The following is a 14,342-nucleotide window of genomic DNA, read 5'->3' on the forward strand; positions in this document are numbered from 1 at the left end:
CCCTTCCTGTATTACAGCCCCTTTTTCTCTGACCCCTGCTGGGGTTGTCACTTTTTCTGGAAACAAATACCAGCCTTCCTATATTTTAGTCATTTCTAGCTATTCATAAGCATCAAGCTTTATTATTACTGGCCAGGTGGGACAACCATAACTCTGGCCCTTTTTCTAATAAGTTACAGAATCTTAAAGACAAACACTTGTGGTTGCAGCTAAAGCGGTCAATGGAAATAAATAGATGCTATGAGACCAAGCTTTACCAAAACATACATATCTTTAATAAATAAATATAGAAATATAATACAATATTTACAAATGGTAACCTACAATATGCAGTACTAGGGAGACAGGAAAATATATATTTAAAAAATAAATATGAATTCATATATAGTTATTTACTAGTATATGTACATGCATACATCTGCCCAGATCCCACCTGGGAGACTCCTCCCCTTTCCATCCCTGAGAATAATACGGCAGGGGGCAATAGAGAACATACTAATCAATGTTTGCTCAGTTATTAAAATGTTTGGTCCATCTGAGCCTGAAGCTGGTCCCTTCTCCATATATCTGCCAAGTTGTAGTAATCTTCACAGTGAATCTGTCAGACAGAAGCAAAAAGAGCACATTAATATGAGTGCATTGGGACACATGGAAATGTTTAGTAACATGCAGCAATAACATATAAAAACAGCATGGAAGTAATTATCCTCATGCATACTGCAAATATGGTATGAGCAATCAGTCTTCTTGAGGATAAATCTGCTATGTATCAATATGCCATGTTTGTGCCTCTCCATCTGTAGTCGAACTGTCTGTTTTGAGGACCTGAGAGTTTTAGTTTAACAGCAGCTGGAGGGTTGAAGGAAGCTTCAAATAAATTGCTTGAGCAATTGGCATAAGCCAGTATGAAAAAGTAAATGTTTCATTGAAAATATGTTGAGAACAAACTTTTTTTACAACCGTGTTGTACATTTAATTTAGATTGTAAGCTCTACTGGGCAGGGACCTCCTTTGCCTGGTCTCTATAACACTTTTAAACTTCAATGTTATTGTACTGCCCCTTTCTGTCCTATTTATGTATTGTTCTACTGTACAGAACTGAGTACACAAGCAGCAGCCTTATACCGATAAAGTTATACATACATAAGGTTTTTGTGCTTTGACTGAAATTAACATATTAGAACATACGTGTAATACAAGGACAGAGCACATGTTCTGCAGCAGTCACTTAGCATAGCATACTGTAGGATGTTAGGGGAAAAGAAGAGAATGCTGCCCCTCAGTGCTCAAAATGATTATTGCAGTTTAGTGTTGCTGCTGTAGAAGTGTAACAAAAGCTCCTGCATGGAGGTTTTAATGTTAGGTAAAGAACAGAAAAGTCAAAGGGAAATTATTTTCCTTTATAACCAAGCTAAGCACTGTTGTTTGTAAGAGGCACTTACCGTGTGTTGGAGTCCGGTGATGCACTGCTGTCTCACAGGCTTAGCCATTGTGCTGGGGTCTGCATACTGTGGGGAGGTTATTTCCTGCTTTAATTGCAAGGGTGTCTCACAGGACTGCTGGCAAACTGCTTCTCTACCATGGTACCCAGGTTCTGGATAACATCTTGCTTCAGAGAAAGGCATTGTGGGTGTAGCAGCTGGGTTGAAGTGATCTTCTTCAGGTGTTGTGCAAAGTCTATGAGTTGGGTCCATGCAGCAGCTAAAGCCACTGGGGCATAGGTTCGTTCTTTGGGTTTCAGCTAGTCTTCTTTGTGTCAGTATTTCCTCAGTAAGTCCCAACTGTGCAGACAGATGCGAAATATAGCTTATAGTCAGCTGAAGGGTTTCAATTTTGGTTAGAGTCTTATCTAGAGGGGCCACTGAAGGAGGCAGGTATCTTCTGAGGTTCTGGAGGGCCTTGGAGAGGTTTCTCATTCGGAGTTTCTCCCTCTCGCTTGCACTTTGCCGCTGACTATATGGCAGCTTGCCTGTATTCTTCTTGCCCCTTTTATCTGCATCATGTCTTAATCCTCTTCTTTGGCAAGCTGCCTGGCCATAAGCTGCAGGAATATTCACAAATATTTCTTGAGAAGCAATATATGGCATGTATGGAGGTGACTGTCCACTGGAGTCAGATGAAGAAGCTGGAGATAGGCTACTGTATCCTTCAGAACTTGGGTAGCCACACGGGTACAGAGTGGCACAGTGTTGGTTCAAGGTACAGTCCTGCTGGTGATGAGCCACTGAAAAACTATCCATGTCTTGTTTATTCCTAGTTTGCTTTGGGACTGCTGGGAGCTGCTGACAAGGCTCAGACTTTATCCAGATTCTGGAGGTGTGAATTGTCACCTTCACCAGCATCATCAACACATCAAAGCTTCATGGGGTAGAGCTAAAGAAAGCAGGGGGTCTCTGGGAAGAAGGTTCAGGAAAGGAACAGAAGTGAGCATTTTCACCCCTCCAGGAATGAATTTCAGCCTGCACAAGTATTTTGAAATATGTTTCCAAAGGCTGGAGAACTTCTCTGAGAAAAGTCAGAAATGTTCCCTCCCAGCTAAAATTTAGGCATGTGATGGGAAATGCACCTTTGTGTTTTCATTTTATCTGTGCCCAATACAAACTTGTGAGAAGCAACCCTTATGGTGTAGATTTTACTGATGAACCAACAATATTTGAAGAATAGATAACCCATCAATAAACTTTGCCTTTCTTTTGCAGATTATTGGTGGCAAAAATTACACTGCTTGGATTTTTTAACAAAAAATAAATATAATACACACATACACATATATATAAGGGTGGGGGCAGATTTAATTGTGGTAGACAAATCTCCCCATCTGCCATAACCCTATTAAATAATCCCAATAAGGATTAATTATATTTTAGTTCGAATTAAGTACAAGTTATACAGTATAGGTATAGTATCAGTTATATGTATATATCAGTTATATAATATTTAGATATTTTAGAACTACAGCTCCCAGCATGCATCCTTATTAAGTCTTAGGAATATGGAGCCAGAGCAGCTCTCGTGTGGAGCTGCATGCTGGAGATCATTTTAACATTTAACTGCCATCAGTTTTAGTTAGAGCCACATGTACAGATGTATTTTTGTATGTATATTGTATGTGCATGCCTTGAGGAAAATAAGAAAGCATTCCCTTTGTTGAATGGCCTATAAATGGCCATGAGTATGGCACACAAGTATAGAACATGACTTCAATTCCTATATAATATAATACAGGTATGGGATCCCTTATCCGGAAACCCGTTATCCAGAAAGCTCCGAATTACGGAAAGCCCATCTCCCATCTCTCCATTTTAATCACATAATTCAGAATTTTACAACTGATTTCCTTTTTCTCTGTAGAAATAAAACAGTACCTTGTAATTGATCCCAACTAAGATCTAATTAATCCTTATTGGAGGCAAAACAATCCTATTGGGTTTAATTAATGTTTTATTGATTTTTTAGTAGAGTTAAGGTATGGAGCTCCAAAATACGGAAAGACCCCTTATTCGGAATACCCATGGTCCCAAGCATTCTGGATAATGGGTCTTATACCTGTACCGAGTTTTTGGAATCACCCCTAAAGCTGTATATAGGGCAAAACGAGGATGCTGATTTTTCAATTAAAATTTTGATTTGAACATTTCTTCATTTTAGAAACAACTATTTTGTGTGTGAGGCTAAAGAATTTAATTTACAGATGATTTATTTAAACAATATTAGTTATATTAGTGTAAATATAATTTCAATTCCATACCAAAAGCAAATAATTTAATCTGCCCTTTTATAGCTACACAATACTTTTCATTCCTACTTCCTTCCTGTACTGCATTGCCTTTTCTCCTGCACTAATACAATTTATTATTGGAGATGCTGGCCCTGCTTCAAGAGCTAAATGTAGCCATACACATGGTTATAAAATCTGCCATCTCAGCCCCTCCAGCCTAGCAGCCTATTGCCCTAATATGGGGCCTTCCCTACCATCTCCCCAACTGATATCTGTATATATATATTGGCTAAATATGTAATGGGCAGATTTGACATGTTATGTATGAACAATGCATTTGATGTTGATGCAGTCCTCTCCTTACAGGGCAAACAATTGGATTACTCCAATTGTTCCAGTGCGTTGGTGGACAAATGGGTAAAGATTCTCCCATCTAAGACCTAGCTAAAGATACAGGTTTACTCTGTATGCTAAGCTTAACAATACAGAGGATATGGAACCAGAATCAAATAGGATATGGTCAAGACATTGCATGGTGCAAGACAATACACGGTGCAAATTGATTTGCGAATATATAGCATTAGGCAAAAAAAACCCTATAAATAAATGGGACAAACTTGGGGAGCAGAGAATGCACATTCCAGAAAGACACATACAAAATGTAATGTGTGTAATGTAAACTAAATACAATATTTTTTTTGTAGCTATAGCATTGCTTTTGCCCCCCTGTTCATCCATAGCTTGTATGACTGTGGCCCTACACTTATAAGGTCCCCCAAAAAGTGACTAACTTCTATACATTCATATAATATACGTTTTGCTATTTGTGCCCATCCTTTCTGTGTTTGTAAGTTACCTTCCTATTTAGATTGTAAGCTGTACAGGGCAGGGACCTCCATCCTCTTGTCTCTTGTCACTTAGCTCTGTGGAATCTTTAATGCAACTGTACATTTTATTTGTATTAATCATTATACTATTGATCTATTATTGTAACAATCCCCTATTTATTTATTGTTCTGCTGTACAGTGCTGCTTGCATAAGTAGCTCTATATATATATATAAATATCCGTACATACATACAGTTCTCCAATTCCAAATTCTGTCTATTGGTAGCTTCACCAAACAATAAAGTAACCCTCCTACTTGTATATTATATCAGAGTACTTTATATATATTCATATATTCTCAAACAAAAATATGGTGATTCCCAGTAAATGTCCCCACCCCCCCCACCCCCAATGGGTGCTGACCATGGCAGCTTGGGAAATTAGTCTTGGGGTTATCTCTTTCTTTTACAGCTGCTGTAAGCTGGCTTTACAGGGAACTGGGACATTCCCACACACAAGGCACCAAAAGGTGACAGAGTTTGCCACCTTTGGTGACAGATGCCTTGAAAAGCTGTAAAATCTAAAGCACTAGCACTGATTTTCTCAAGGTTAGAACTGCCTTCTATATCTTTATTTGCCACTTTTTGCTTTAGGAAAAAAACAAAAAGTTGAACTCAATCAAGTTGCCGATGAAGGGGCTCCTGTACTGCACCCTGGGTCAGCAGAGAAGGGGTTATCACAGCTAACACTAGCAGCCCACCCCAATAACAGGATTTCAGCTAGACAGGAACCACTTATCTGTGTGTCTCTAAATGAGCAGGGGCCAGGGAGATCAGAGAGGGCTGCTGGAACATCAAATACAAGGTTACACAAGATCACACTGAGATGCTTGCATTTCAAACATTGGAAGGCACCAAGTGACAGGAATTAAAGTTATTAGCAGCTTATTTCACAGATAACTGCTGCTCATTAGCCTCCCTTCCTTCATTTCCATATCCTCCCTTGGCCCCTGTACAGTACACAGTACCTAGTTAATTGTGTATTGGCATCCTAGTGCAAATTCCCATTGACACCTTGGCTTTTATGCCAAGTCCTAGAGGGTGAGCCCCAGCCAGTTAAGACTAGTCTCCAATACACACAGCCTTGTGTAGTGCCAGTCCAACCAGTGTACATTGAGGATATCCCAAGCAATAGTTCTTTTGTGAGTGGCTAATTCCTCGGAGTCAGCTAACGTTTTATTATTCAGTTTGTGTTTATTTCTATGGCACTATAGGGCTTGTGTTGTGCAAACTGAGTTTGTGGCATTCAGCTGCATTTGTATGGATGTGCCAATACACACACTCAGGCTGTGCTCTTGTCTATGCATGTTATCATTATTTTTGCACCTCTGTGCATATGCAGAAAGTAGATCAGGGCTATGGGATAGGGCAAACATTACACCACAGGGTGCTGATAAAGGCATCATACGAAAATCAAATTCTGTCTCACAGGAGCTTGCAGTCTAGTTAGTGATAATGAAAACTGACATCAATAAAAAGGCTGGCTGGACCCAGAGAAATATATATTTCATATATATTCATTTTACAACTGATTTTAATTATTGTAAAATTTTCAGGCAAAAAAGGTCCTTGTACTTCAGAGTATATTGCTAGTGCTGGAGGCACGGCGATATATAAAGTACCAAGTACCAAGTATTGAACAAAGTTCCCATGTCACACCTCTGGTTTACATATACTGTAGATATTTATATATATATAAATATATATACATACAGGTATAGGACCTATTATCCAGAATACTCGGGACCTGGGGTTTTCTGGATAAGGGATCTTTCTGTAATTTAAATCTCCATAACATAAGTCTGCTAAAAATCATTTAAATATTGAATAAACCCAACAGGCTTGTTTTGCCTCCAATAAGGATTAATTATATCTTAGTTGGGATCCAGTACAGGTACTGTTTTATTATTACAGAGAAAAGGGAATCATTTAACCATTAAATAAACCCAATAGGGCTGTTCTGCCCCCAATAAGGGGTAATTATATCTTAGTTGGGATCAAGTACAGGTACTGTTGTATTATAACAGAGAAAAAGGAAACCATTTTTTAAAAAAATAATTATTTTCCTATAATGGCCTTTCCGTAATTCGGAACTTTCTAAATAACGGGTTTCCAGATAAGGGGTCCCATACCAGTATATATATATATATGGGCCTATCCCAGCTGTGTATTAACTTATAAACTAAAACATAGAGCGTAGACAGTCCTGGCACCCATGGTGCAGTGGATCCTTGTGTCGGGCCCCTGCCCTGCTTGAGATTGCCCAAAAGGGAAAAACTGCTTGACTGATGACCCCGATAAGTGCCTATATGGCATCAACACCAACCTATGGAACACTGTATTATCCCTTGAAGGGCTCTGGCACACGGGGAGAATAGTCGGCCGCGAACAGGGAGTTTTGTCGCAGGCGACTAATCTCCCCGAGTTGCCTTCACCTGCCATCCCACCGGCGATAATGTAAGTCGCCGGTTGGATGGCACACGCGACGCGATTTCACGCAAATCGCCGAAGTTGCCTCATGAGCCTTTTTTGTCGATTTGCGCAAAATCGTGCCGCTGCGTGTGCCATCCCACCAGCGACTTACATTTTCGCCGGTGGGATGGCAGGTGAAGGCAACTCGGGGAGATTAGTCGCCCGCGAACAGGGAGTTTTGTCGCGGGCGACTAATCTCCCTGTGTGCCAGAGCCCTTCAGCAACAGATAAAATCAGACTGACTGTGGATTCTGGGAGCTGTAATTTACAACAGTTTATTTTGTGGATACAAAGCTGCAATCTGTGGATACATAGCTGCAACAGTTGAATAAAATCATTGTCTGGTAATTGCACTCTACCCAAATGATTACGAATAACATTTGAAAAAATATGTAATTCTACACAACATACATTAGTGAATAAAGGCATTTTTAAATGTTATCATAAGATTCTTTATAGGTTTGTTAATCATAGAAAATGCAAGGAATTGTGGGAAGTGGAGTCTTGGCTGGAAGCCAGTTGAACTGACTGAAGCAATACAGAGAGCAGAAAGAGAGCAACAGGGAATACTGTGAATGTAATGAGAACACAAGGGGGCGCTGTTACACAGTAATGTACATACACAGACATGGCCTGACAGTGTATCTCCTGCTGCCCACCAACCTGAGGATTGCCTCCAGAGCTAAAGGCTCATATTGTCACTGGGTGGAGTAGTATCTCGTTATTGTGCAGAGCAAATAAAGCACAGAATAGTGGAAGAAAAAAGTATGATAAAACATATTGCAACATTCTGCTTTTTGTTTTTACTGGGGAGACGTGCAAGCGCTATTAAAGCAAACTTTTTATGTTCCTTATACTGTACATAAGAACATAAAAAATATACCTATCCCAAGACGGCTTTGGCTAAATCACAGCACCTTTTCAATATTCAGATTTGGTTGTATTCCTACTGTTCAGTTGAAATGGAGTATTAATGTCATATGACTGCAAAAGGTTGGACAAACATACATACAACGTACATTTTTGTTCAGGGATGATGCAATTTAGTTAATTGAAGCAAATATGAATATGTATGTTAGGTTTCAGACTTGGTATTGGTCAGCCCTTTGTGGATAATTCAGATTCTATCATGCCTGCCATTTATAATGGTTTAGACGACGACAGTGGGGGGCAAAACACAACTTCTGAAATCATCCCCCCCATTGATTAATATGGCAATTACACTCCTGCTATTAATTGCTAGGTGATGGTTGTCACATGAAAATCAGGAATATCCCTGGGCAATTCAGGAAAATTGGGGCCTTTACTTGAAAAATCATTAGGGATGCCCTTCCTGTACCCCCCTACATGCGGGGCTATTAGTCATGTTCGTATGTATGTTGTGTGTATGTTTGATGTATTTACCTTTCTGCTGTACAGTGCTGTGGGATAGAGGGGCTATAGGGACTCTCTGACCCCCAGGTCTCAGGAGGGCCAGGGTCACAGAATGCAGGCCACCATAAAAAATGGGACCCACTGTGTTCCCAAAGTCAGCTCACTAGCTAGATTTTACCGAATGACAAGAAGTGTGACCATTTCACACCTAGGCCTCATGTTTGCACAAGTGCCTGAAAGCCTGCCCCCTGCCACACTGAGGTGTTAACTTGGGAACCTCTAGACTCAAACAGAATAGCTCTGTATCAACATGACCCACAACACATCATTCCGAAGTGCTCCCTGACCTCAAGGCATGGAGAAATCATAATAATGGCATCATAGAAAACTAAGGTTCAGCTAATTAGTGCCCATTCACACATTATACTATTTAGCTATCTGGGCATGTATGAAAAATTGGGGGGCCTTTTTGACAGATAATTCTGTGATTCTAACTGCAGCTCTGCTTTTCCTCCTGTTGTTCTGTTCAGGATGTCAATAAAAAGGGGCCACTCATATAATAATTAGTTTGGCCAGGTAGTGTGTGGGTTGGCCCATGTATGGCCACCTTTATTCAATAATCGTAATATACAGAAAATGATACTAATGTAAAAATCATATTGGGAACATGAAATTATGCTTCATATCTGCCTCTGTAATTATTTGGAGTGAGTAACACTGTGGTATTATGGCCTTAGTGATTAAACGGGCTATTTGTGTTATTAAAAAATAAATGTGGTTTTTCTCTTCAGTCTGAATAAAATGATGACTCTCCAGTATCGGAAAGATGCATCATGTAACAGTTCAAAACTGAAAAAGAGTGTGCTGTTCTATTGGTGCCTATGGAAATGTTGGCTGCTTGAAAAATGGTATTACCACAAAAATAAAGTTATACTGTACATGCAAACATATCATACCTACTAAAAAATGCTGGACTACAACTCTCAACATCCCACCAACAGACTGCAGCTGTGTATGGGATTCTGTCAGTCAAAGGTCATCAGCTAAAGGGGCAAAATTCAGACATCCATTATGTTATTTGTATTTTTTCCCTCCAAGGAGCCCCTCAATTGCCAGGGGCCAAAGACAAAGGGCCCTTCTACAAAATCACAAATATTGTCTAAACCACATACAGTGGAATATGACAATGTACTGTGTTTTTGGGTGAGTTATTGGTAGAGGTATTATGGGAGAGAAGCAATATAGATCAGTATTATGGCTTTTTTTTAGCACTAACATCACTTAGCATATTTCATATGTCCAATTTGAGTGCTCAGATACTACCTACCTTATGTATGTATGTATGTATGTATGTATGTCTTTATTTATAAAGCGTTACTTATGCACAAACGGGGGTTATTAAGATAATAATAGATAAATACACAGTATAACAATAAATGCAAATAAATAAATACAAATAAATACAAGATACAGTTGCAATAAGTTAAGAGTCAAAGACACAAGAGGATAGAGGTCCCTGCCCCGTAGAGCTTACAATCTAGATTGGAGGGTAACTTACAGATACAAATAGGAAAATATAAGTGCTGTAGGTCACAGTGCCTTATGTGGGTATTTTAAGGATGGCAATTAAAGGTTATAACAAGGAGAATAGAGCTGTCTGTCCAACCTCAGTGCTTTCTTTGATTAGCTAAGCAGGGCCATCATAATGCTCAGATGTAGGGGCTAATGGGCATATACTCCAGCCATGCAGTGGGCTAGGAAAGGAGCATTTCCCAGGACTCTTACATTGCCAGGGCCTCAGCCTTTTGGTGACTGTCCATCTCATGACATGTGTACAGCATGGCTCTATCAATCTGAGTGACATAATGGCTTTCCTTTCCACTGTGCTGAATGGCCGAGGTGTTAACCTGGAAATGGGAAAACAGTAGGTGATTGGCCAAGCATATAAACATTTGCTCAGAATGTTAGGGCATAAAGTTACATTTAATTTCAATAAATTGAATTGAATGATTGAATACTTAGTGCATTTTTATACTAGTATTTTATTTGCTGTGCATCCAATAATACAGTACACAATCTGCGGGCGCCATATATCAGTAGGACTTGCAGTTGGGCCCTTGAGACCAGTAAGTTCATTTACTAAGTGCAAAAACATTGGCGCAAAATACCATGCACTTTGTTGAATAGCTGTAGGTCTCTGTGCTCCCCTAATAAATACAGAGCAGCCTGCTGGCCATAAGCAGGATCCAGGTAAGTTTAGGGCCAACAATTTAAATTCTACCTGCCTAATAATTAAAGGGTTAAAAGTGGTCTTTTAGCCACAGGCTTAAAAAGTGATCAGGTTTGGAGTTGATCTGCAGGGCCATCAGCAGGGGGCGCAGCAGCTTTCTTAAGGTGGCCATACACTGGGTGATTCTAGCAGGTGATATCGGCCCTTTAGACTGATTCAGCAGCTTATCTGCCTGTGTTGGGGCACCAATGACAGGCCTGCCCGACCAACATCTGGCCTCAAATCAGGCAGATCACAATCAGGCAGGTTTGATTTTTCTGTTGGATCCGGGGCGGCAACAGCTTGTTGATGCGGTCCCTGAACTGACGGCGCCTATACCCATTGTTCAATCGTTTGGCCCCAGGGCCTTTACTATTTCTTACAAGGCTGCTGTGTGATTCTGAACTTAGGATGTGTTGATTTATATTACAAAGTATGTATGTATATGTTTAATAATAGCAGTACTTGAATATGCTTTCCTGTTTATTAAAGGGGTGGTTCACCTTTAGGTAAACTTCTAGCATGTTATGGTAGGGACCCATAGGGCTAATATGCCCCTACGGCTTTAAACCCTACACTTCCTTATTTCCATTGTTACTGAGCAGATGCCCAATGTATCTATTTTTCTATTAGCATTCAGCTATGATCATTGGCCCATAGGTAGTGATGAGCGAACAGAAAAAATTGCAAAAGGCAACTACTGCACAACTTTGTTGACGCAACCGCAATGTATTTGACGTGACCGCAGGCTCTGCTGCCTTAGTGAAGGGACTTCAGTAGTGACAAGGGTATCAGGCTTACAATTATTCTGCCTGATCTATGTCTGCTGTATGGGATCCGGGCCACTTAGGGCTCTGATACACAGAGAGATTTGTTGCGGGCGACTAATCTCCCTCGTTTGCCAGAGCCCTAAAGGTGGAAACCCTAAGAATATTCTTTACTGCCCATGACACTCTCCACCTTATTCTACTTGCTCTGCACTGAACCTGCCAATCCATTTGCTCTATATCTGCATTGTGAGTATTTTGTACTTAACCCTGTTGATCTATTATCCTGGACAATAAAACCAGTTTTAAGTTTGCTGCAAGAACCTTCGGGCGTCCTTTCTTTATTATTTTTGCACACAACATAAGTGAGTTGTAGTTGCACAAACTGCTCTTAAAGGAACAGTAACACCAAAAAATGAAAGAGCTTTAAAGTAATAAAAATATAATGCACTGTTGCCCTGCACTGGTAAATCTGGTGTGTTTACTACAGTAACACTACTATAATTTATATAATAAGCTGCTGTGTAGCCACGGGGGCAGCCATTCAAGCTGGAAAAAAGAAGAAAAGGCACAGGTTACATTGCAGATAACAGATAAGTCCTGTAGAATACAATAGTGTTTTATCTGTTATCTGCAATGTGCCTGTGCCTTTTCTCCTTTGAATGGCTGCCTCCATGGCTACATAGCAGCTTATTTATATAAATTATAGTAGACTTTCTGAAGTCCTTCCACATAGCGAAGGCAATTCCTGCATGTTAGAGTCAAGTGTACCCCATGCTCTTTAGCCATTCTAGCTGGTCTTTGTTTTACAGCCAAAAAGGGGTTACATTATAGAATGTCCTGTTCATAGAACATTTGCAAATTATTATTTGTTTTTTAAATGATTTGCCTTTATCTTCTACATCTTTTTAGCTTTCAAATGGGGGTCACTGACCCTGTATGCCCTTAGGATGAAGACACACAGAGCTACTAGTAGCAGCTACTTGTCGTGGCTACTAGTATCCCAGTGTGTCTTTACCCTTAGAGGCTAGAGGGAATTTATAAGCAATGCAGGGATGCAACAGAGTAGGTAGGGGAAAGGGACTGGGGGCTTCTAGAAGATTCTTGGCTGGGGGGCCCAGTGCAAAGTAGATACGCTGCTGCTTTCAGTGGTTTTGTTGTTTGTAAGTCCATAAAAATTTGTCAGAAAATGTAAAACCCACAAAAAATTTTGTTTTAATAAATGACTATAAATTACATTTCTGTTTTTTATTTGAAATAAGGTTATTCATGGTTTCAAAAACCTCTAAAACCACTAAAACCAGAATGTTAATATATCTGCCCCTTAATCTCTGTATATTTATACTTATTTGTTCTATTTATTATAATACTAGTCCTCCCTGTGTGTACCTTTGTACGCTGTAAGATTATACAGTGACGTGTATCCTTGTTTCACTTTACAAATAAAGCTATACATACTTACAACCCTGACAGTCCATTAAGCAACAGAAGTTAATCATTTATTACAAGTTTTAGGGTCCATTAATCAGAAGTAAGTACAAATTGCAAGAAAAATAGGACCAATCTCCATGTTTTTTACCCATAACACACCATTGTACTTAATGTCAACTCATTATGCCACACAGATCTTTACTTTGTGGAAGGGATTATTTTATTCTTCATACTTCAAATACATAAAATCAAACTTTTCTGAAAATATTTACTATCCTATATTTTAAAAGGTTTTTTCTATTATAGATGAAAATGGCGAATGGCAAAATTTGGAGAAAAATAATGTAACAATATTTCTGCAAATCAATGATTTAGTCAGTAAAATACTATAAACAAAGTGGGATGGGATGTAACTATACATTATATTTATTTGTATTTATTTTGGATTGACCCCTGTTTGTTCTATTAATGTATTGTCTGCTGTGTACATAAGTAGTGCCATATAAATATGAAAATACATACATGAAGTACATTTAAAATAAGCAGAATAAAAGCAGAAACAATAACACAATATTTGCTTGCATTTTACTGAATATTGTCAGTTTCCATTAATTAGCACTGCCAGAAGTTTTCTGCTGGATTAATACTGTAGCCCTTGGGAACTGACTGATTTCTGCCTGAACCAACGCCTCACACAGTCTCATTCTCTTTGCTGTTTCCCATGTACTCCATCAGCCTCTGACCTCTCCAGGCCTGGCTTTAGGTGTGAAGAATTCTCACTTTTGCTGGTTGTGTGTTTGGACAAGTGCAGGATTCCTCACGCTTTATGATTCTTTCTGGCACATTTCTTGTTCTTTGTTAGTTCTTTAAATGATAACCTGGGAACCTGTAGGCTAAGGCAGACCCACAGAGGGACACAAGTAAGATCTAGACGGATCCAGTCATAAGTTGGAATAAGCTATTTATGAACATTACTTAAATAGACGGCTATTGTGAACTCAATAATATTAAAGCAAAAAAGAAGTAGTATTGGGATTGCCAAAAGAACCAATATGCTATATTTAATCTTAAAACCCATGTATCTTATTTACACAGAATTAATTAGGTCATATGGGTCATTAGAAGTCTGGCTATGGCTATAAGTACCATTGCTGATGCAATGAAGTCTGTGCCACTGCTTTCTGTTACACCTCCATAATGCTGATCTGTACATATATATATATATATTAAGAGTTGTTTTAGTAATATACTCATATCAATTTTCACCCTTAGCTGTGAACTCCTATGTACTCACACATTTTGACACAAAAAATGAGGTTGTCAGAGAGAATTTTGTGTGAATACAAAACTATACAATTTAGTCATTATTTTACCTGTCTATCCGAGGAACTGAATAGGTCGTTAAATATTAAAAAGTAGCAATA

At 39.2% G+C, this 14,342-nt stretch overlaps 1 protein-coding gene across 1 annotated transcript; it reads right to left on the reverse strand.

Moving 5' to 3' along the window:
• Window positions 1–252: 252 nt before the first annotated feature.
• Window positions 253–2,261, reverse strand: mespb (mesoderm posterior homolog B; the record flags this gene model as incomplete). Its single annotated transcript, NM_001016653.1, is given in 2 exon segments — window positions 253–598; window positions 1,443–2,261. Coding segments are annotated over 2 exon segments (879 nt in total). The 5' UTR covers window positions 2,241–2,261.
• Window positions 2,262–14,342: the final 12,081 nt, after the last annotated feature.

Source organism: Xenopus tropicalis, chromosome 3, assembly GCF_000004195.4.
Source record: "Xenopus tropicalis strain Nigerian chromosome 3, UCB_Xtro_10.0, whole genome shotgun sequence".
Classification (NCBI taxonomy): Eukaryota; Metazoa; Chordata; class Amphibia; order Anura; family Pipidae; genus Xenopus; species Xenopus tropicalis.